This window comes from Melospiza georgiana, chromosome 8 (genome assembly GCF_028018845.1).
Source record: "Melospiza georgiana isolate bMelGeo1 chromosome 8, bMelGeo1.pri, whole genome shotgun sequence".
Lineage (NCBI taxonomy): Eukaryota > Metazoa > Chordata > Aves > Passeriformes > Passerellidae > Melospiza > Melospiza georgiana.
This window is the reverse complement of record NC_080437.1, coordinates 14,915,742-14,939,122: the sequence shown is the minus strand read 5'-3', so window position 1 is coordinate 14,939,122 and position 23,381 is coordinate 14,915,742. Positions and strand designations below refer to the sequence as shown.

General features: G+C 35.7%; 1 protein-coding gene across 32 annotated transcripts in view; it reads right to left on the bottom strand.

Annotated features, from left to right (window-relative positions):
- The window catches only part of KCNMA1 (potassium calcium-activated channel subfamily M alpha 1), a 403,122-nt gene that overhangs the window by 110,571 nt on the left and 269,170 nt on the right, over positions 1-23,381 (bottom strand). For 17 of the 32 annotated variants that reach the window (XM_058029021.1, XM_058029020.1, XM_058029013.1 and 14 more), the window contains 8 exons: positions 22,007-22,117; positions 20,084-20,189; positions 18,594-18,676; positions 16,438-16,507; positions 14,583-14,738; positions 6,408-6,517; positions 4,226-4,294; positions 631-642 (listed from right to left, as the gene is read on the bottom strand). In XM_058029021.1, coding sequence (XP_057885004.1) covers positions 631-642; positions 4,226-4,294; positions 6,408-6,517; positions 14,583-14,738; positions 16,438-16,507; positions 18,594-18,676; positions 20,084-20,189; positions 22,007-22,117 — 717 coding nt within the window. The remainder of the gene's footprint in view (positions 1-630; positions 643-4,225; positions 4,295-6,407; positions 6,518-14,582; positions 14,739-16,437; positions 16,508-18,593; positions 18,677-20,083; positions 20,190-22,006; positions 22,118-23,381) is intronic. The other 15 variants (XM_058029030.1, XM_058029039.1, XM_058029041.1 and 12 more) reach the window with 1 other exon arrangement.

The window sequence follows — 23,381 nt, the reverse complement described above, 5'->3', positions numbered from 1 at the left end:
TGAGTAACTGGACTCAAAACAGGACCAGAAATGCAAAGAATCAGGTATTTGGTTGCTGTTAATGGAGAATGAGACTTCAAGAGAACATGAACTACTGTATTGTAAGATGTGTTTTGAAGGAAGAGCTGGGGAAAGAAGGACATCAATGACGGTGTGAATATGAACAACCATGGCAGCACAAGGGCTGGTAAAGACGAAATATACATCGTCATGATACAGTCAAAATGAGGACAGGAGATATTAACAGTGAAATCTGCTTTTCAAATGCAAAAATCTGATACACCATTGACTCCACAAAGGGGAAAAAAAGCCTAAAAAATGAATCCTGTTATATTTTGTACTTCCTGCAAAGAAGTTAGTGCGTGAGTCACAAGAAACACTGGAGAGACAAAATGCTGTTCTCTCTCTCCTCTTTGAGATTGGGGGCTCATATATAAATATATACACAGAGATATATATACACACACACATAGATAGATGAATATGTATGAGTATATATGTGTGTGTATATACAGAGAAAGATAGACAAAGATGTTATCTTCCTGTGTTCTTGGCAAGGAATTAGTCCTGAAGTTAGAAGGAGTGAAGGTAGGATTGAGGTTGGAAGGAAAGGTAACGAAGAGGGCATACCGCTTTCGGCTTCTGCAAACGACAAGAAAAAAATTGCAAATCAAACACTTGGATAAGAAATCAACTGACACCAAAGCAAAAGCAAAAAAACCCTTTATTTAAACGTCTTCAAGGCTTAAAGGTTTTTCTGCTGAGAATGAGAACAAATATATGGATAGACAAAGAGAAAATTTTACAAGTGGAGTATAAATGGGGAGCAGGAGGGAAGAATCCTGGTTAGGCTTTCCTTCTTGCTTAGTCATGTAGGATAAAAATACAGGGGGGAAAGGAAGGCAGAAATCTCTCTAAAAGGGATTTCAGATGAGGGGTTTGAATATCTGAATTTTGAACTGTTATTTTTTGCTATATATTCAACATTAGGATATTTTCAGGTTCATATTCTCTATGTTTCCTTTGCATTTTTCTGCAAAAAAAGAAAAACCTCTCCAAATAAGCTAAGAACACTTTTTAAGTGATAGTATTTGGCTTGCATCAGGGAGACAAAAAATAATTTAAGTGCTTCCTGTTCTTAATCACGGGTTATAACATTCCCAGAAAGCAATTAGAGATGAAGGAATGGTTAACTGATATTGTGAGCTGGAGTTACTAGAGTGCAGACTTTAGTAGCTAGTCAGAAACTCTAAATTCAATTCTGTAAAGTCAGAGATTTCTTTGATAGCTGAGAAATAATTTAAATGTTATTAAATATATAAAGGCAAAGGTTAAGAAATCTAATCATAGGGTTTTTAATGAATCTTTAAGATACCTTAATGAGAAGCAGTTGTGTAAAACGATAAATGTACTCTAGATACTCTATCCATGATATGAAAACTAATATACATTTATCATATTTATAACTATATTAATTATACTTAGGCTTGAATATCAGCTTTTAAGCAATTGTGTAAAATCATAATTGTTATTAATTACCTACCTAAACTGACAAAACTTATCAAGGTGTGCTTTCTGTTTTGTGTAGCTTTATTAGTATTCAGGAAAAATGAAGAAAAAACCATCTGCAGGCAGGAAGCTCAACTGCCACTAACATGTACAGCAATATTAGCTTGGATAGAGTTCTGATAATTTTTAATTACTATTGATTTCAAATTCCCTACAGTAAACAGAATTAGAGTATTAGATCTTAATGAAAGGGTGCCATCTACATAAAGTTTTAAATTTTTAGCTATATTTAACATTGTTTCTCTAAATTTTAAATTATATAAAACTTCTTCCATAACAGTTCTACAAAACATGAACGCAAAGTATAATTATAAAATAAATCAGCATGTATCTACTTTCTGTCACTCTCAAAAGACTGAAAACTTGAATATCCATGTCAGCTCTCACCTTATGAAGAATTTATGGGAAGAAATTTGGATAATAGCAGAATAAAATATTTCCAATGTCAGTATCAACAAACATAATTGACAAATGACAAATTTACATTGTTCAAAATGGCTTGTGCTTCTAAACTGTGTAATTCTAACTTTTATTTTAATTCTGCATCTTTTCATTTAATAAGATGCACAGAAATGCAAGTATATTTAGGTGAGAAACTGAAGTTTTGTTGCATTACCTTTGTGGTTTGACTAAAAGATCAGAAAACCACAAATAACTAGTTAACATATTTGACTTGAAGAGCACAGGAACAAGTAGAAAATTAATATGCTGCAGGTAGCTCTGTGACTGATCAAACAGTGACTATAAAATTGTCACTGGTTAATAAAATCATCAGATATTGCTGTGGATCAGGGTTATAAGAAAATGTGACTATCTACCCTATTTATCCTCCTCTTTCTACATACATGTTCAACAACTCCAGCTGTTAATATCTCTTTCTTAGTATTGCTTCCAGCAATTTTAGGCTCTATTTTTCCCTACTATAATAATTATTGCAAGCTGTTACCTGTGTGGCTTTAAGTAAGAAATATATGATTGTATCACACTTTTTTACTTTTTGTGGGATCCTCTGCATCACCTTTTGATTAAGAACTCAATCCAACTTCCACTGAAGTTAACGCAAAGAATGATATGGAAGCCAAGAACAATCTGTTATTACTGTAAAAGACTGGAATATTAGCATTTATGTAAGTTAATGACAACTGAAGTAATGGCAATATAATACTGGCCAATATTTGTTAGGAGAAAAACAGAAACCAAATATTTCCTAATACTGAAGACACAAAATTTGGTAAATTGTTCCACTGCTGTTATTATTGTATTTTCCTTTTTCTAGAAAAAGATTTAATTGTTCATAGACAGAAGAATAGATTGTTTTACATTAGCCAATGCAGAATGAGGTCTTTCAATGGAAAAGTAATTTAAGAGCCCAAAGCAGCTAAATACAGCATAAAAAATCTGATAGTAAAAAAAAGGATTTCTTAATCAGCGTAATGTGATCAAAAATTATATGCAATAGTACATACACCACTTCACATTTCATTTTATAATATATGGAAGAATCCAGCAAAATCAACTATAGGGCATGGAAATGCTCATAAATGGTTGCAACACTGCTTTTTCCATATCAAATTTCTAACACAGGTTTTATAGATTTTTTTAATTAAGAAAAACTATCAAAGTTAATGCTAAGTATTAAACTTTCAAAACCACAGAAAATGTAGAATGAGTTCAATTGATAGAATTGGTTCTCCTGTGAGAAGGAGCAATTGTCCCCAAAAGTGCCCTTTGGCCACAAAAAGGTAATTAGGGGCCAAAAAGAAGATGAACTACTATGTATGACTTCAGGTCTACTACAGCAATACAAAATGAAATTGCAAAAGAGGAGAATCAAATTCCTCTCAGAGTTAGTATTGCCATATGTTTTTAGATGACCCTCCACATGTTTCAGAGAACATTTATAATGTTTTAGTTACATAAAAATGAATATTGTTTAAAACATTAATGGACAAGGTGATGGAAGATTGACTCCAATGTTCAATCATGTTTCTGTGAACCTTTGCACAAAAACAAAAATGCAAGAAACACTTCCCATCTGTGAATCTGTACTAAGAATAATGATTTTTTTTCTTTTTGGTGAATGAAAATAGCCAGCCAATTGGTAATTTCAAGGCTAAATTAATCTTTTCCAGTTTCATTATGTTATTCATGTAAATTTTGTCAGAACAGATATTTAAATTTATTTAAATATTATGTTTACCCTATATTTGTTTATCCTGTAACATATCTAAATTGGTTCCCTCAAACTAATTTAAATGAAATTTGTATTGTGAAAATACACATAGCTATAATGAATTTTGATATCACATCTGTTTTCCATTTTTCTGTTTTCAGTAGTGTATGTTGGATGTCTGATTAAAAATGATATGCTATAAACACAAAAATTGTAAGCTTTTCAGTAAGTAAAATCACTCCTGAGATGAGACACATGTAATACTGCACTTTTTACTAAACATTCTAACTTGGGTTACTTTTAGGGAGGAAGAGGGCAGAAATAAGTCCCTTTCAGGCCTATGCGAAATGCTGCAATGCGATGGCATGCTAATTACATTCTGAAATGTTTCAAGGAGTAGCTATGCTCATTCTGGAAAACAAAGCAGGCCAAATTCCTGGCAGTGCATTGGAGCACTGCCCGGGCCGGTGCCGTGGGCCGTACCTGCTCTCGCGCTTCTCCGACTTGTACTCGATGGCTATCATCAAGAGCTTCAGCTTGGCAAACACCAGCCTGCAGGGAGACAAGAGCCCAGCAGTCAGTGCCTGTGCACAACCAACACCACACACGGGCAGGTGGCTGCTCCCACTGGTTGAGTATCGCTGCAGGGATATGCTGGCCTCGTTAGGAACAATTTGGGGTGGAGAGTGCTAGGCCTAGAACCTGGGTGAAGGTTAGTCTTACATTAAACATTAGAAGGCTCTGCACTAGTAGGAGACAGACTGGTGAGTTCATCTTTAATAATATCATTCACACCTGGTCCAGAAATATCCAAGGGCATAGAATGTCAGGAACTACATTCACATATTCAAAATATATTGTTGGAAGAGGTTCACACAGTACACACACGTGGAGCTATAAACAGAACTTGCAGAGTGATATTAACTTCTATTTCCATCTAATTCTTCAACCTAGTGTTGATGTCAGAAGATGGAAATTCTTCAGCAATATTGAGTGTCCCATCCTCACTGTCTCTGCACACTCTTTGTTATCCAGACTGTATGGCAGCCTATTCACAAAAGAATCACATTCCTAGATTTGCATTTATGACAAATAACCTGAGGAAGCAGAACATTTCATTCAATTTCAGACTTTTAAAATGTCATCGCCGGCATGAATTTTAAAAGTTACACTACAAGACCTGTTCTCCAAGTCTGTATATTTCACAGGTGGCTGAATACACTAAGACTACACTGATTCAATTTCCTCTTCACAAACCAATGCAGTGGACATTTTGCTGTCCTTGTCCTTCAGCTCCTCTGGAAACTGAGCAGTCAATTCTTATATTATTGAGAATACCTATGCACTAAACTCATTAATTAAAGTGCTTGAGGAGACCTCCAAAATTTAGATATCTTTCTAAATCTCAACAAGCACCCTTTCTTTCCTGATTATTTTATCTCCATTCTACCAGCACAGATAAATGAATGTCAGCTTTGTGTCAAACACAGTCTCAGTTATATCTTCCTACAAACTCATAGAGAAACTTGACGCAGTTAAAAATGGTTTGGTGTGGAGATTTAATTTTCATTACTGTAGCTAGTGTTAACAGCACAAACTACTATTCGTTCTGAATATGATACACTTTTCTGCATTATGTTGTGAGATTTCCGGTTTCAGTAAATCACAAATTTTTGTGCCTACAGTAAAAAACTTTCCCTCAGTAAACTCAAGAGAGTTTGGCTGACACAGTAGAAGGATGGATTGAGAACCCCTTAACTTTACCAGGAAACTGAAGACTGGGCTCTGTCATACCTACATCCTAGACAATTTATAAATGGATAATATTAGTCTAACAGTTGTCTCCCCCTCATTCTTATGCCATGTTTTTGCTCCTGTTAAAATTGGGAAAGGTGGGGAAGTTAAGAGGAGTAGAAGCATACTCATCCTCCTTTACATAAGAGATTGTATTTTACTTCTCCATTTCCTCCTCTAGGAATGGAGCAAAGAGGAAATATGAGTGTGCAAAACTAACCTGATTACATAGAGAGAGTACTTATCATACAAACCTTTTGCATACAAATCTCTCATTCACAGACTCATTCTAGGCTAAGCATTTTTCAGTGTCCAGAAACGAAGCTTGCACTATGGTTATGTACTATGTGCTTCTTTCTCATAACTGAACAGACACATCTTTTCTCTCATATATTTTACTTGTTGCAAATGGTTTGCAACACTTCTATGGAGCTCTGAGTGCCACAGTTCTTATATGACTCCATGACATCTGTTTAAATTAATGAACAGTTTCCTTGGAACAGAACAAAAGCCAAGATGGTCATGCTGACCACCACTACTCAAAGAATGGGAATCATTAGAAAAATAACAGGATAGTATTTGTGAGCAAATTACTCAATTTAAAAAGATTGTTTATGAGTTTGTTCAAGACAAAAAACATTTATGCTTTAATTTACAATCACTTAATTACAAATCTCTCCTGAAACCAGGCATTACTACGTTTCAGATTCTTCAGTGTGATTGCTTTAATGTTTATTTTATTAGACACTATCTGATGCAGCAACAGTAGGACTTAGAGTCCTCACATTAGAGTGAAAAGGTCTCATGCAAAAAACAGATTTCTGTTACAAGAAGGTAAATATTTCTGCATATTAAATGTATTTCTACTTACTCACAAACTGCAGGGAAGGACAAACCCACAAAGGCACTAGACAGATATTCTGTATACATTTCATTTGCAACTCCTTCCAGGTAGTATTTCTGCCACGTATCCTCCTCAATCTAAAACCAAAGAAACAGAGGCAGAGTTCTGAGTCAAAACCGCAGCTTTCTTTGAAACTTACAAGCAACTGCTTAAACATGAATCAGATTTTAACACATAAGTCAGTACACTGTTACGGCAATTAACATGGCTTATTTGCAAGGGATTTGCTAGAATGCTGAAAAAAACCTTCAAAACAGAGTCCCTGTAGTCAGTAAATCAAGTATCATATGCAAAAATAATACACTGAAATCTTTTCAAGCACACTGAGCATGTGGTGAAATAAAGTTGTAGAGAGCGTGAGGAAAAATTTCCAAATTTTATCTTTTTAAAAATAGTAGAATCACAAAATGTTAAGGGTTGGAATGGACCTTAAAGATCACCTTCCTGCCATGGGGAGGGACAGCTCTCACTAGACCAGGTTGCTTAAGGCCTTATCCAACCTGGCCTTGAACGCTGCCCAAGCTGGGGCATCTGCAAACTCCCTGGGCAACCTATTCCAGTGTTTAACTACTCTCACAGTAAAGAATTTCTTCCAAATATCTAGCCTAAATTTCTCTTTAAGTTTTTACCTACTACTCCTTGTCCTATCACTACTGTTCATAACAATGAATCCCCCTCTGGCTTCTCTGCAGATCCCTTCAGATACTGGAAGGTTTCTACAAGATCTCCACACAACCCTCTCTTCTCCAGGCTGAACAGCTTCTACCCCAGGGGAGGTATAGGATATCAGGGGATGTTTCTCCACCAGAGGGTGGTTGGGCACTGGAACAGCTCCCCAGGACAGAGGTCACAGCACCAGCCTGACAGAGCTCAAGCAGTGTTTGGACAATGTTCTCAGACACATGGTGTGACTCTTGGGGTGTCCTGACAAAGGTCAGGAGTCAGACTCAAAGACCCTTGTTAGTCCCTTCAAACTCAAGATATTCTGTGATTCTATGATTCTCTTGGACCAAAAAATGTAAGGTTTTCAAATTTCAGCATACCAGGAATATTCTAGCAGGACTTAATATAGTATTTTAGATAAGTTTGTATTTTTATTCCAAGGGCTGGTTATTAATTTAGGATTCATCAATCTTTCTCTCATGTTGAACTAGCCAAAAGGCACTCTTTCAAACTCTTTCCAAAAAAATGCTCTAAAGAACAGGAGGACGGAAACTTGTTAAGAAACCTGGTGAAATATAAGTTACAATGACTTTTTCCTCCTTTTTTTTTTTCTTTTGTTTGGGGTGTTTTTGTAGGGTTTAGGGTTTTTTTTATTTGTTTGGGTTTTGCCTTTTTTGTTTGATTGGTTTATTTTGCTTTTCTGGTTGGTTTTTTGTTGTTGTTGTTTTATTCTCTCCTCCTGTTGACAGGCTGCCAAGTAATCAGTTACTTTAGTTCTGGAGATGTAAACCACTGAAAGAATAAATTGCAATATGGAGATGTTCCAAATCATATACAGCCTGACAAGTGGGCTGCAAACAATCAGGAGAAATTTCTTCCACAGAAATTGTTTCACCATTCAGAGGCCATGTGGGATGGTAAAAGGAATTTGCATTGTGTTATTCCCCACCACACACAGAGAAGCCATATCACATTTTTTATGACCCTTTTATTTTTAGGAAGCTTGCAAATGTTGCTGATCAGCAACTCTATATACAGAAGAGAGATAAAGTCCAGGCTTGGTAAAAAACTAAGACTAATGATAGCAAGGGCATGTTTGTAACTTTTGGTCTATTTTGTGGCTTTTTCTTACATTGACACCACCTGGGGTTGGAAAAAAATATACAAATACATTACATATCATCCTTTTGACTTTCCTTCCTTGCTTTCTTTTCTTTAGGCAGATGGTTTTGATTTAGAGGAAGGAACTGCAGATCAGTCTATAGTTAAATACTCACCCTTAGTCAAGGACCAAGAAGGGACTGGAAAAAACCAAACATTCCCAAAGCAATGACCAACATCCATAGATGCCAGTTAGTGTTACATTAAACTTCATTAAGTGATTGGAGTATTTAAGATATGATCTGTTAGAATACCACAAAATGTTGATTATAGAATTAAAAGAGCTAATATTTGGGATGCTGTAAAATATTATTATAAGATGATTGCAACAGTTGACTAAAGATGATCTTTCTGTTTATTTCCACCTGAACCACAACATTTTCCCAGTGATTTCAAAGAGACAGACTGTCATCTGCCTGGTATCTTTTGTGAGGAAAAATACTTTAGGAGTCATTATGCACTTCACTACTTTAAGCCTTTGTGATGATATTTTAAAGTTTAGGTGACTGATGGAACCTATCCAGAATGGGCCATACTACCAAAACAACTTCAGCCTGAATCTTTCTGATTCCTCTCTAGTACTGCAATATTATTATCTCTCCCTGACTAAGTTGCACTGCAATTCTGTCTCCTGATAGTCACAAAACAAATTAGCCACTGCTTCAATTAGCCATTTCTTCAATACGAAGAATAGTTGGAAAATTACATAGTGCAATCCAAGAGAAGATATGTAATTTTCATCTGAATCTTTTTTTAAGTCACGATACTCTTCTGCTCTCCTCTATGTTATATATAGATACAATATTGTTACCAGCAAATATATTTACATAAAATAATTCCTAGTGAGACATGGTGACAGAGATATGAAAAAGTGATGTAGCTCTTGCAAGCACAGCCATTAGTATTGTCAGAAGAAAATGAAAACCTTTAATACACCCAGTAGTGTAATTATCAGGAGCTCTGTAGCTCCAAAAGAACTCTTGCTCATAGCATTTGCTCTTCAGTGTAATGATGGGTACATGAAAGACTGAGTGTATCTGAACCTGCTCATGCTATAAAATCTCTTCTGCCAAGATCTAAGCATCACTATCAAGATAGAGAACAAATGCTAGAGTTGCATTGTGACCTAGGATTATTCATTGCTATTTGCAAGGCAAAGGATGGTGGATATCCAGCTCCTTTATAGCACAGTGAAAGGAGATGTAAAGTCTGCTCCTTAGCATTGAATAAGATCAGCTCTTCACCACCATGGAAAGAGCACAAAATGGGACAAAGTCTTTGAGGATGTTTAATGTTACAATTCTCTATCTCAAACAATATGGATGAAAAGGAAGTACCCACAGAACCATAGAATGGTTTGGGTTGGAAGGGACCTTAAAGACCATCTCACTCCACCTGCCCCACTGTAGTCAGGGACCCCTTCCACTAGAGCAGGTTGTGCAGAGCCCCATCCAACTGGCCTTGGACACTCACAGGTGTGAGGCAACCACAACTTCTCTGGGCAACCTGTTCCAGTGCCTCACCACCCTCACAGGAAACAATTTCATCCTAATTCCTAATCCAATCCTGTCCTGTGCCAGGTTAAAGCCATAATCCCTTGTCTAAACTCAATATGGCCTTGAATATTCTCGAATGGGAGTTGAAAAGGATGTGTACAGTGAAAGCAATGTAGCTAAAATATTTCCTCCCATTCACCCATAATGCCCTTCCAGCCGACCCAAACTGCTTGAATCTATGTCTAGTTTTGTTATGCCTTTGCATATGGATATCTAAATCTGACAGAGAAGTAACTGGCTGAAAGCAGTTCTTATGGTCATATCATTGAGTTAAGCTTCATAGATTTACAGTCTTATAATTGTATTTCCTTAATTATTATAAATTATCAACTACTTCTTTACTCAATTCCATTGTCCATTGAAATCAAAGCTAATAAATATCCTTTGTACTATGAACACTTTACAATCTCAGTCAACTACTTCCACAGTTTTCTGTATGCACTGATGATTTTCAAAATTTGTATAAAAATACTATATTTTATAAAACATCAAATATACTGATTGAGATTAGTTCTAATTTCAAATGAGATTTATGCACTTTTCCCCATCAATACTAATGTAGAATTTTGTAGTGGGTCAAGGCAGAGAGAGTATGCTTGAAATAGAATGACATGTTACTCTTTTTAGATTCTGGCCTTGTTGGATTTGAAATGAAAGGCATACAGGCTCTACATCCAATAGTTTCAAATATACAAAACAGGACAAGATTTCTATCAAATCATGAGTCAAAGGATAGACAGGTGTTGATCTGTTCAAATGATTGACTGAAAATGCAGTCCCATGGTAGACTTTAGCCCAAGACAAATACACTCTTATCACAAGGACTGATGCTATGTATACACAGCAAAGAGTTTTAAACTAAAATAGATTTTAATTCCTAGAATCAATGATTTAAAAACACTACAGTTAGGAAGATCTTTACATGATCACTGAAGATAAATGTATTTGGTAATGGGCTACATTTAATATTTGATCTAGGTCCTTGTGAGTAGGATCATGCAATCAGTTTATTATGCAACTTCCTGAAGAACCTCACAATAAATTGAAACATTGCATTTCCTTCTCACTCTCCCTTTTAAAGCCCTCCCACATGTCAAGGAATTCACTGTTCATTCTCCAGTTCTACACTTAGAAATATTCCAAGGCTGCCTAGGTGGTCAAAAATAAAGAGCAAACAAGTTGGTGTGTTCCATCAGTGTAGGTAAGCATCCAAATGATATGAATCTGTGATCTGTGTGGTTTTATGTCTCTCTTTCAGCCTGGACAAGAAAGGAATGTCAAGTGGGCAGTGCATTTGTGTAGATGTGAGCAAAAGCTGCTGAAAGAGCCCACAAAAAACTCCTGCCCTCAAAATAGTTTAGAGGATAATAGAGACTGCTCTAGATAATTCTGACATTTGGAGTGAGGTGCATGGGCTGCCTTACCTATAGAGCAAAGACAAAACTAATTTGGCTGTGGACTTGTGTTACACTCGAGTACCACATTCCACATTTTATTCATTTACACAACAATACTAACTTGGCTTTTAGGTTGTACATTGGCCTGTAGGATTGGCCTGTACAAAATTTAATCACTTCTGCCTATTACTCCATGTATCTGGTTTTTGCAATGTTTTTCATATAGACAGACTTCTGGTATGCACTTCCTAATTCAAACAATACAGAACTTGCAGTACAGTATTTCCATCTTTTTCTCAGACTGTGCAGGTTAATAAAGAGTCCAAATTCCTTTTTTAATACAACAGTAACAATCTATGTTATAAGAAGACTGGATTATTAAAATACAGTTTACAGGTGTAATGTTTTGTGGGGTTTTTTCCCCTTATCACATAGTTTGGTGCAATCTATCTGTCTTTAAGTGTTTACAGAATATTAATCTTTTTGAGCTGACTTCCTTTTTGTTCAGTTTGGTGCCAAAAAGAATATAAGGGATTCCATATGATATTATATTGCTAAAACCAAAAGGAAAATATTAGGAACAAATATAATATTTTGAGGTTTCTTAGTTTGTTTTACTTCTAACACTGAGCAGACTGTTTACACAAATAATTTTGCTGTAAAGTAACCCATAATGAGTTAAATGTGTGCAATGTCACCATCAATCATGTTCATTTGTGGTTGACTGACCAAACATTTATGGCACATTAAATCACTTTCTAATCACGCTATAGAGGTGGAACAAACCCACATTTCAAGCTTTCATTAAAAAATACAGAAGTTACCATACATTTTCCTGGCAATCTCCTGACTGGTGAGAGACTCCACTAATAATGTTTACCTAAGGAATTTATGAAGGTCTGACAGTACTTAAATTGAATGTTCTTAATGAAAAGGGATGAAAGTTATTTTAGGGAATGGACATATTTCTCTTCAATAGAGTCCTCTTCAGCATTCCTAATCAATGTAGCTGCTCTCCTACAATGTACTGATGATTCACAGCCACTATTTAGTAAGTTTTCTTTTTCAGGTTTTTAGAGTGAGACAGACATGAGAAAGATCATTCTTTCAGCTAAATAAACAAACCTTTTGTTATCACCAACAAGGTTAAAGTCACATAAAGAAATGTGTCTCAATTCTTGCACTTTTATACGGCTTCAGATTTTGAATTAATCAGAGATCTTCAGAAGTGAAGATGTGCATTTTACTTGCCTAGAAAATTCACTCTTAATTATATGGCAAATATACTTTTAACCAGTATTAACAGAGTTTTGCAATCTTAATGTGCTCTCTTATGGCATTTTTTCCTCCAAGTGACATGTGAAGGTGACACTTGAAGTCACACAATTTAAGGAATGTCTGCACACTACTCTGTTTAAAACTATATAATCAGACACAAGAGCAAAATTGACAATGACAGCTTCCCCCAAATCAAATTTATTGCTATTTTTATGCTTATTCTGTATACAGAGAAATACTTAAATGTACTTTGAGTAACACCTTGCAAAGCTGAGCCTTCAGCTTAGAACTGTTCATCAACGAGATCTAATCTGTAACTGTACTGGAACTACTGTAAAAATGTATTATAAAATAAGAAAACATAGCTGGCTAAGATAATAGCAGAAGTGGTTATATAACTTCTGGAAACATGATACCTGTACATATCCAGGTTTTGACTTCTTTAAATGTTTTTAGATAAAAATCCAGGCCATAAAAGTGTGTATTTCTAGTACAGTTCCCCCACAGTCAGACATTTGTACACTTTATCATCTTGTGAATCTCTCCACTTTCTCACTGATTTTAAAAATCAGTATTAAAATAAAGACTATTAAAATAAATAAATAAATAAATAAATAAAATATAATATAATATATTAAAATTAATTAAGACTGAGGCTTCTGAGGATACCAATATATTTGGATCTCCTTAGGAGAAAACTAACCCCTCCTGATTTTGGAAAGACAGAAGATGAGCAAACTTTTCATATGAACTCTGCTGCAGAGCCTGAGTTCATGCAAGAGGCTGCCTCAGTAATTTGCATACATTAGTGAGATTGTCACAAATGTTTGACACTCCTGAGAGTCTTGGGTTACCAGAGCAGACAGGAGTGAGAGAGACCAAATTGACTGGCAAGGAGAATGATGCTTACAGTTTTCTTCTAGGATACAGATAGAAAGGATTAATATCAAATTGGAAATATGTTGTAGAGTCACAGACAGATTCCAGGCTTGCTGAAGTAAAACAACTTTTTTGTTTGCTTGTTTCTTTCAGTTGGGTTTTTTTAGAACATAAATAAAGATGAAGATATTCTAACTGCAGGCAGTAAAGTGCAGAGCCCAGACCTGCTTCCATATTGAAAACTGGTCTTTTTTAATTAAATGTAATAGTATGAAATATTTTTTCATGGGAGCCTGCTGTCTTCTAAGGATACCTTCATAATAATGTCAGGACTTTATAAGAAGCCAATAAAGATTCACTGTCGTGCACCAACATATGCACCTCTAAAAGAGCAGTCCTGGCTTTCTCATCTGAGGACATGAGGGTATTTTCATTTTTGGCTTACTTGCACAATGGAGTTGGAGTGGACCATGGCCTTCCTTTTACTCCAGTGTTTCCCATCCCACTAAGAACACTCATCAGACTGGAAACTGCCCACCCTTATGTTTGGAATCAGTGTCCCTGAAATGCACCAGGAAGGATGCAATGATTGCTGCAATTGAGGCCTTGGTCCAGTACAGCTGCACAGAAGTCTAACTGGGTTATAATTTTGCAATCTAAATCCAAAAGAGCTCTTAGACTGAGGAGGAACAAACACATGAATGATGTTGTGGGAAGTTAGGGCCTCAGTTCTAACACATGTTCCTTATTTACTCACAGTCAGAGGTCCAGTAGTCTTTTGATGTCAAAGACAAAAATGACCAGTCCCTTTTTCTTGGCAATTTGTTGCCACATGGCACTTAGATAAATCGTATTTTTGTTTTAGCAGCAGCAACTTTTCTAATAGACAAACATGTGGTTTGGCTAAAATCAAGCAAAAACACAAAATGCCAAAAATATCTCCCTGGAAATGTATGATGATTTGGAAAACACTTTAAAGGCCAGACACTTGCTGAATAAAAATTTAAAAAAAAACCTCACAAGTCGATAGAACCTAGTTTATTGCCTAGTTTTCAGCAAAAATTTGCATGGAACTGTGTTCTGGTTGTTTTGGTGTTACAAAATCTGTTATTGTCTTTCTATCTGTTTCACATTTGAGTCATGTTCTCTACTCCAGTCTCTGACAAGCTGAACTGCAGACTAATATGTTCTAATGAGAAAGGCATTACCTTTATGAAGGACCTCATAGAGAAGAGGTTGGCTAACATTGTGGAAAGGCCCGGTGCCAGGCAGCTCTGGGCTATGAAACCTAGCTTCAGCTCAGCAAGACAGATTGCATCATCCCCTTCTTTCCAGTTCCAGCTTGGGATATTTAGTAGATGGGCCTGGAAAACAAACAAACAAAATATCCCACAGGTGAAGAACCAGAAACAGAAGACAGTTCTGAATCATTTTCTCTAGTAATGCCTTGATTTTTTCTGAGTAGGCAGAAGCACTTCAAGTGTTTCAGAGCTTAATTCTGTGCTGAGAAATGTTCCACTCTTACCCACTACAATAAAATGCTACACTACTGAAGACATGCTGGCTGTGGCACTCTGTCAGGTCCATGCTCACACCTGAACAATGTTGTAAATGCTTTCCTTCCCTTCTGCATGTTCCTTTTACAACACTTTGAGCTACCATCTGACTGATGAGGAACACACATAATAAACAGGAAGCTAATACAACTCAGATTTCAACTTATGTGAAGCTGCAACCTTTAAAGGATACTAGAATTTTAAAATGCATACAACATCATCTGTCTTTTCTATTTCATTTCTCCCACCTTGAAGAACAGTACTTGTGAAAAACCAACCCCTTTCTGACAGTGAAAAACCAACTCTTTTTTTCTAAGAATGCTATTTATAAGGACAGAATGAAGAAAATAACTCAGCAAGACATATCTGCAGTATTGAAACTGATAACTTAGATAAAGACAAATATTGTTCAGTTCCTGGCATAATTGTTGGATTTTCTCTGACATGAGAAACATAGACACCTGGTGTCTATGTTTGTGTAGACACCAGGAAGCACAGAGTTTTTCCTCCTTGTTCCCCTTCCTAAGTTAATTCCACAGCTCAGCACTTTGATAAAAGCTATTCTTGAAGACATAACCATCAGAATAGCAAACAAACTGCAGTATTTAAAAAAAACCCTTCCCCTCTGTGGCTGTTTAAAGCAGAGAAACTCCTTGCTTTTATTCTGTAAAAAGACAGGCTTCTTCCATAACATGCAGGAAGAGCACATAACAAGCAACAGTAATTGCTCTTGTTCTAGCAACAGCTTACAGGTTTAAGGAGTTGTTATCAAACCTTCTTAGTGCCAGATTTATTGTGTATTTCATCAAATGAAGGTTTACCCAGTCATGCTTTTTCTCAAACACTGGGCAGTGATTGATTCTTTCAGAGCTAATAAAAGAAGCAGGCCACACATGAGCACTGTGTTACCTGATATATCCTTCCTAGCCCTGTTAGTCAGCAATTTATGGACTTCCTCATCTCAGGATTGAATAAATTGACTTCATTGTGTTTAAGGGTAATTCACCATAAAAATTTTTTTCAAATTTCTTTCCAAAGTGGATTTATCATCTTGAACTTCACAACATTCTTAGTACTAAATCTCACAACTGGGCTATGTTTTATATTAAAAAACACAAATTTATCTATTTTGTACCTACTGCTTGGCAATTTCACGTCTACATGGTCATGCTGGAATAAAAAAAATGACAATAACCTCCAGTAAGACAATAAGAGCAGAACTTAGAGAACTGAGGTGGTGAAAAGTCACCTGGAATCAGTATCAACCATGGACACTAGCTTTGAGAATTAGATCCTAGGCAACTCATAAATGTCAAAACTTTGATAAAGTCCCTTGCATATACAAATAAAACTAAAATACTTTGTAACTGGATTACATGACAAGGTTTATTAAGATGTTTTACTTGTGAAAGAAAATGCTTGCTGTTACTGGGACTAGAAAAATTATGTATGAGTGAATGCAATACAGCAAAAAAACTCTGAGAAGAAACACTGGCCATCATATTACCTTATTGTGGTACTGCAACATCTGAGTGATAATTCTTATCTTCGGATGATAATTCTTTATGGAAATAACTCTAAAAAGAAAAGGAAGAACCAATTAAAATAACTTTTAACTGATAGGTTATTTAGATAATGCATCCAAATACCTCTATTTTACTGCATTGTCAAGTCCCACAATTAAAACTGTACCCCCTTATTCATCTGCCTGTAAAGCAAACTGATTGATGTTAGACCTTTGAAATATTTACACATAGTCAAACTGAGGCTAGTACTAGAGAGCAATAAGCCTCTAGAAATATTCAGTTGAATGGTTTGTCCTTATGGAGTTTGCAGAAAAAGAGACTTGTTTTAGCAGCACTATTCAGATACTCATCCTATTAGGAAAATAATGTAGTTGGAACTGTTACATCCTTCTCATCCTCATCCTCAGGGACTATCTTTGTGCCTTTGAATCAACATACTTGATCAAGTTCCCAATGATAAATGCCTGAAAAAATTAATTTCTACCCCATCACAGATTATTTCTTTGTAGCTGGTAAATATTCATCATATCTAAATATCTTGAATAATGATTTTGTGTTACACATGCCAATTTATTAATTTTGATGGATTAATCTAAAGACCAATATAAAACTGATAACTGAATGCAGAATCTATAAAACATGGGGCTACTTGCATAATCTGCACATTTTCTGCAATCTAAATTACTTAATGAATCCAAGATATACTCAACTGTGTATAGATTTTAAGTGGCTTGAAAGAAAATTGTTTGAGAAATGCATGGATTGATATTGTACTATGAAAAAAGTACTGAGCAAAATTAAAGAGATGAACAACCAAAAACCAAAAAAAAAAAAAGTCCTGTATTTAAAACCTAAAGGTAGAAAAAGAAGATAAAACAATGAAAAAAAATATCTGACTTATTATGGAATCATCAGTTTCATAAGACTGAATGTCATAAGTGTTTTGTAGAATGCATCTTGTAAACTACTGGTCTGGCTCGTGCTTTTAAGCATATCAAAGCTAGAACAGGAAAAGTAAAACATTGCAAGTCTTTCTTCTAATTTTCCATTTCTTGCTGAATTGTTTAAGCATTCAATTTTTTAAAATTAAATTGTGACAAAACACAAGAGAATTCCACTCTCACATTAAAAGTTTTGCATTTTATTACATTAAATGTATTAAATCTACTAAGAATGAATCAATTTGTGACTAGAATATTTTTAATGTATTTATGCAATCAATGTAAAAAAAAATTTCTTGCATTGCAACTCAAACCATGTTTGCAAAATGAAACTAGGTGCAATTTTTGTGTCTTTGTCTTGCACACAGTAGTAGTTTTTCAGAAGAGCAACTTCAGTAGCATTTTTTTATTTCTCCCTTTCCTTCAATACACAACATGCAAACATCTGACAAGCCAGTAAAATCTAGAGAACAATACTAGAGAACTTTTAATCAATCACTGACTGAGATTTTAATTTTAAAAAGGAGACGGGTCTCATTAAAACTAGGGTTGTATGAACAAAACAAAAAATGGAATGGCTTAGGTTTGTTGTAACTCTAGCTGCCATCTACTGACTGATTGTTTCATGTCCTCCCTTCATAGACTACAAGGAGGAAAGCAGGAGGAGATCTGGTGGTCCCTAACGCTGTAAATGCCTTGTCAATCAAAACAAGCAATGTTTGGTCTTCAGTGTAAAAAAAGCAGGATGGGGACAGGAGAAACTGCCTTGTATCTTTGCTATCCCCTGAGCAGTGCACTACCTGCAGGAGCAGCAGGAATGAAGCACTGAAGGTGCTTCTGCCCCATCGTTGGCACAGCCCCTGCAGTGCATGCACTCATGCGTGCATTGTTGCAACAATCTGACTGCATTCCCTTCCTCTCTGCGTTCAGCTAGGAGTACTCAAACCCTAGCTCCTGCAAAATTACTAAGCGCATCAAAGCCTCTGTTCCAAGTGGCTCTTCTGTCACACAAAATAGACAGATGAAACAGCGGAGGTAGGAATTTAAGGTATTTTCACCTCTGGATTTTGGTGAGGAACTTTTATTTTGTCCTCAAGAAAAAAATCCTATAGTGTTCTTTGAGTGCAACATATCAGATATAAAATTAGCTAATCAGAGTTAAGGACCAAAAAGCTATTGAAAACTGCAGAGTTTACCTCATAATATTGGAGGCATCTTCAGCATCTGGGTCAGCGCAGTATTTATTGGCAAGGATTAGGCACGCATCTGCTGACTCTATCTGAGACACCAAAGAAAAAGGAAACACATAAAGCAACATCTCTTTCCAGCTCTTCCTTTCTCATAAACTATCATGGAATCCAGCACTGGCTGCATGAGTGTGAGTGCCAGTTCTCAATATTGCTAATCAAAAATGTTTCTAGGCTAATAGGAGTTCATGACAGTGATTACGACCATTCTCGTGCACACAGAGAATTTCTTGAAACTTGCTTATGGTGATCAGAGCAGGTCAGCAGTTCCACAGACAACTCTTACTCCGTATCAGCTGAGCCACAAAAGTGCTGATGTTAATCTTTTGTAACCAGATACTGGAATTTAGACTTTTAAATCCATCAGAAGTTCCTGTTGCATCAGTACAGTGCTCCCACAAGTCCTGCAGATTTGTTTGGGAACTGAAGTACCTTCCTGTTCAAGGCAGGAAGAGGTGGCTGAACTGATTTATAATCTGAGCACTGGATTTAGAAAGCAAGAGGAGGCCAACTTGATCTATCCACAGCTCTAGATTCACACAAACCTGAGCTTTACAGAACTTAAAGCAGATGACAAAAGTATTTACCAGTGTATACAACCAAATACCAACACAAAGAAGGGTGGAATACAGAACACAAAATAAGAACACATGATTTTATGATCATAATTAGGACATGCTCTGATGAACTGAAACAGTGTGCATTAGCCTAAAAAAATCTTAGGCAATTTCTGCAGTCAAAACGGACAAAACACATGATTAGTATTCCAGAAAGTGTAAATTACACAGTACTAATAAAATATTCTTGACTTAAGTAGCCAGTTGCATTCCATTGGGAAAAAAAAGAAAAAGAAATGAAAAAGTTAATGATGTATCTGACAACCTGATTTTTCTTTAATTTTTGTTTTTTTAAAGTTTCATGCTTTAAGAGAATGAAATAATTTACAATTTAGAAATTCTAGAAAATAAATATCTAAATAAGTAAAACTATCTAACTTTATCTACCAAAAATCTTAGCTTGCATTTTTCTTTCTGGATTCTAGACAACAGAAAAAGGGTTTGGAGGGTGAAAAAATATTTTTCAATTGTTCTGAGACGTTAAGACAACAGCACTTTAAGCAATTACTGTAAGACTATATCTTGCTATATCAAATATTAATGTAAAATACACTTTTGAATGAAACATCAATGAAAAACTCATAAAGTGTTCAATGGAATGGCAGACAATGTATCTTAAGTCACTGTTGCTGTAGCTTTGAAGATCTAAAGATATGGGGGAAAAAAGGTTTACCAGTATAGCTACTTAACATAATAGAAATGGAAAAACATTCTTTTGGGGTTACATGAAGAAGGGCTTTAGTGTCTGGTTTTTTTTCCAAATTATTCAAGGAGTACTTAGAAAAAGGTCAAATTAGCAGAACAGAACAACAGAGCTGTTACCTTCACTCTCGCCAGGTCATGGGGATTAAGGACTGAACCCTGATAAAATTCCACCTGAGTGAAGTGTCGTTTAAAAAGAGCTTCCAGCTCAAGGTTAGGGGAGATACTGCAGTGGAAAGAAGAAGAAAAGACAAGAGCAAATGAGAGGTCAATTTCCATAACTGCTCCATTTCCTGCATTTACAAACCCACCTATTTATTTATTTTAGATATTCAGACTTCTGCTGATGCTTTTCTGTGGCATGGAAACAGTGTGCCTTACTTAAAAGACAAACACTAAATTGCTTTCACTGCCTTACTTGTCTCTGCAGTGCTCCTGGCCCACCTTGTGCTACTCCCCATGTTCACTGTGTGTACATTTCCAAGGGACATGAATCCAGAAGTATGGGTGCAAGCATTTGTAAACACCCTCTACCAGCATTCTACCCAGAAATTACATAGTACCACAATCATCCTCTGCATGTGCCTACCATTCCCACAACAGCTGACTGTGTTGAATAGAACAACTCAATGCAAGATCTCTAAAAATCAGAAAAAGATACCAGACAGGGACCCTGAGGCCTCTATGAGCTATAATTAAAACAAACATAATGATGCCATGACTTTCTGTCTCATTTTATTTTGCCAGAAGCAAAAGAAAAATTAAATTGATTACAGTCAATTACATAACGTGACACCAATCTTGTAAATATTTTTTCTAGTACCAATCATTAAAACATAAGGAATTTAATAGCTACAGGCACAAACAAGCAGCAAGGTGCTAAACTCATTTCATGTGAATGTGCAGTTTCCTGATTCCTATCAGCACACATTTTCACTGTGGAAAACTTGATCCCTGATTTCCTCTCACAGTCACTTGTTGTTGCATGGAGAGGAAATAAAATAAGGTAGTTACTTGAGGATGTCATCTCTAGCTCAAATTGAAAGGACTAGATGAAAAATTGTGGACCTACTGCTGATGCTTAGTTTTCAGCTTTCACTGTTAAATCATCACAAATTATATCCTTAACTTTTTAATCATTTTCTTTGACAACAAGTGCAGAATGCATTGCTGAATCCAAAAATATAACATTTATAAGTTGCAACTCTTCTAAACAGACACCATTACAGAACAGAAAAGATACTGTCTCCTATCATGTGGCTTTTTCAAGCAGTTCCTCCCAGACATGGCTATTTGGCATTGTAATAGTTATTAAATTATTATTGACTTACACATCATGTAGAGCATGAAAGAAACATCAACCTCATTAAGACACCTTTCCAAATTCCACATAAGAAATAGGCAAGATACTATGTGTGTGTTGGTATGTGTATATTAATGGAATAAAGAGCAGTACTGATTATCACCACAACAAGAATTCAATTTCTATTGTCAATACATGTGTAGAGTATCTGTTATATTAAAAATGAATCTGCACCTACATTTTTCATTCTATAAATACTCTGGACTTTAAAATAAGCACTTTTTTATAGAGATCCAGGGTGAAAAGGTGTTTTCAGATACCATAAGTTTGTACAACATACAGTGTTTTTCATTAGTTTTACTGATATAACTATCAGTATTTTGGCAGTTTCCCTAGGAATATTTACCACTAAAACAATCTTGGATGTATTTATTTCCATTTCAATATTTTTTATTTTATAACCTGATCCCCACTTCAAATATACATTTAGCTATGTAGCTGAAAGACAATACAACTGGGTCTGAAGTCTGTCTGCTTGAAACAAATATGTTTAGTACAGGGTTATGAAAAATGCATGGAAAAAACCCTTTTCTCAAGACATATTTTTAATAAACATAAATCCAAATATTAATCTTATGGTTATTTGGTACTCTAAATATTCTCTGTCTTCCCAGAAGATACAGCTTAACCTAATGAGTTTTAGTAAGAGATGATAAGACCAACGTTGAAAAATTACTCACTTATGCAGAAAGACGATTTCTACATTGACATCATCCCTATCCTTGTGCAGGAAGTCCTTCAGGAAGTTCGACACACTTTCAAGTGTTATGTGACCACAGACAACTATGTGCCTGTTACAGAAAAATCAGAGTTAATCTTGCAAAGAAGGTAAAACAAGCAAGCAAGCAGAAATGGAAATGATAACTTATTGAGAAAAAAGAGCATTAGTCTCTTCTTGGTGTTTCTCTAGATCCTATTCCACGAAGTCAGGGAAGAAAAATACAAATTACAAAAGGTTTTTGCAACTGCAAATACATCCATGTACACACTACCACCTGTAAAGCCATTTGCCCAGGTTGTATAACACATTTAACAATAAGTATGATCAGTTATATGTATGTTTATGTATGTATTAACCAGTCCCTTTCAAAGTCATATTTCCTCATTTTACACATCTTACTCAATATTTTTAACTCCTCTAATCAGATTTACTCTTTAAATTTTTGGGTTATGACAGCCAATCTCCCTAAAATGATTCAATATTTTTCTATAGTTGAAGCAAACTTGTATGCCAAGGAAGGTAGTGCAAAGCTTTCCAATTACAGGCCACAAGTGGCAAGAAATCTTTTTCCTACCATAAATCCTAGAGGGGGAGTACTTTACAACAAAAAGTCATTGTTTACTATTATCACTTTTTTGGCAAAGCAGAGTGTGTTAAACCTTTATTTTGAAATACGATAACTCCTTTTACATGAGTACTTAGACACTCCTAGGACTCAAATGTGATTTTAGAAATAACAACAATCTAAAATTTCAATTGTTTCATTTGAATTAACAGGCAAGAAATACAAGTTTACAAGAGAGTCTGGCCATTCTAGTTTGTATTTAACATGGGACTCGATACATGAATGTTTATTGCTAAACTTGCTATTCATAGTTTCTGCTTTGCCTTTTTTTTTTTTTCCTTTTAAACATAAGTTTTAGGTGCAGTAAATGTCATTGGACTGCAAACACAAAAATCACAAAAACACAAGTGAAAGCTTTTCTGTTTTATGAGATGGTAAGCACAGTATCAGAAAACAAGACACAAAATAAATCAGGTCAGCCTTTCTCCTCTGGCCAAGGGGTGCTCTGGAGGTTCCTCTGGGAGCTTTGCAGCCTGGCAGGGTGTGCAGCACGCTGGGTACAGGGGAGCACCATGAACTGCCCCCACCAGCAGGACTCTGCCCCCGCTTCCCTGCTGCTCACCTGCCTGAGCTGCCAGAGGTGTGCAGGGGTGACTTAGTGCATTGTTACACATAAAGCAGCAATGGAAAACCTCAGGTAGCTTCAGATTCTGAAGAGATATTTAAAACCTTAGTAGTTTACTTGATGTGAACTCTGAACAGACTGTTT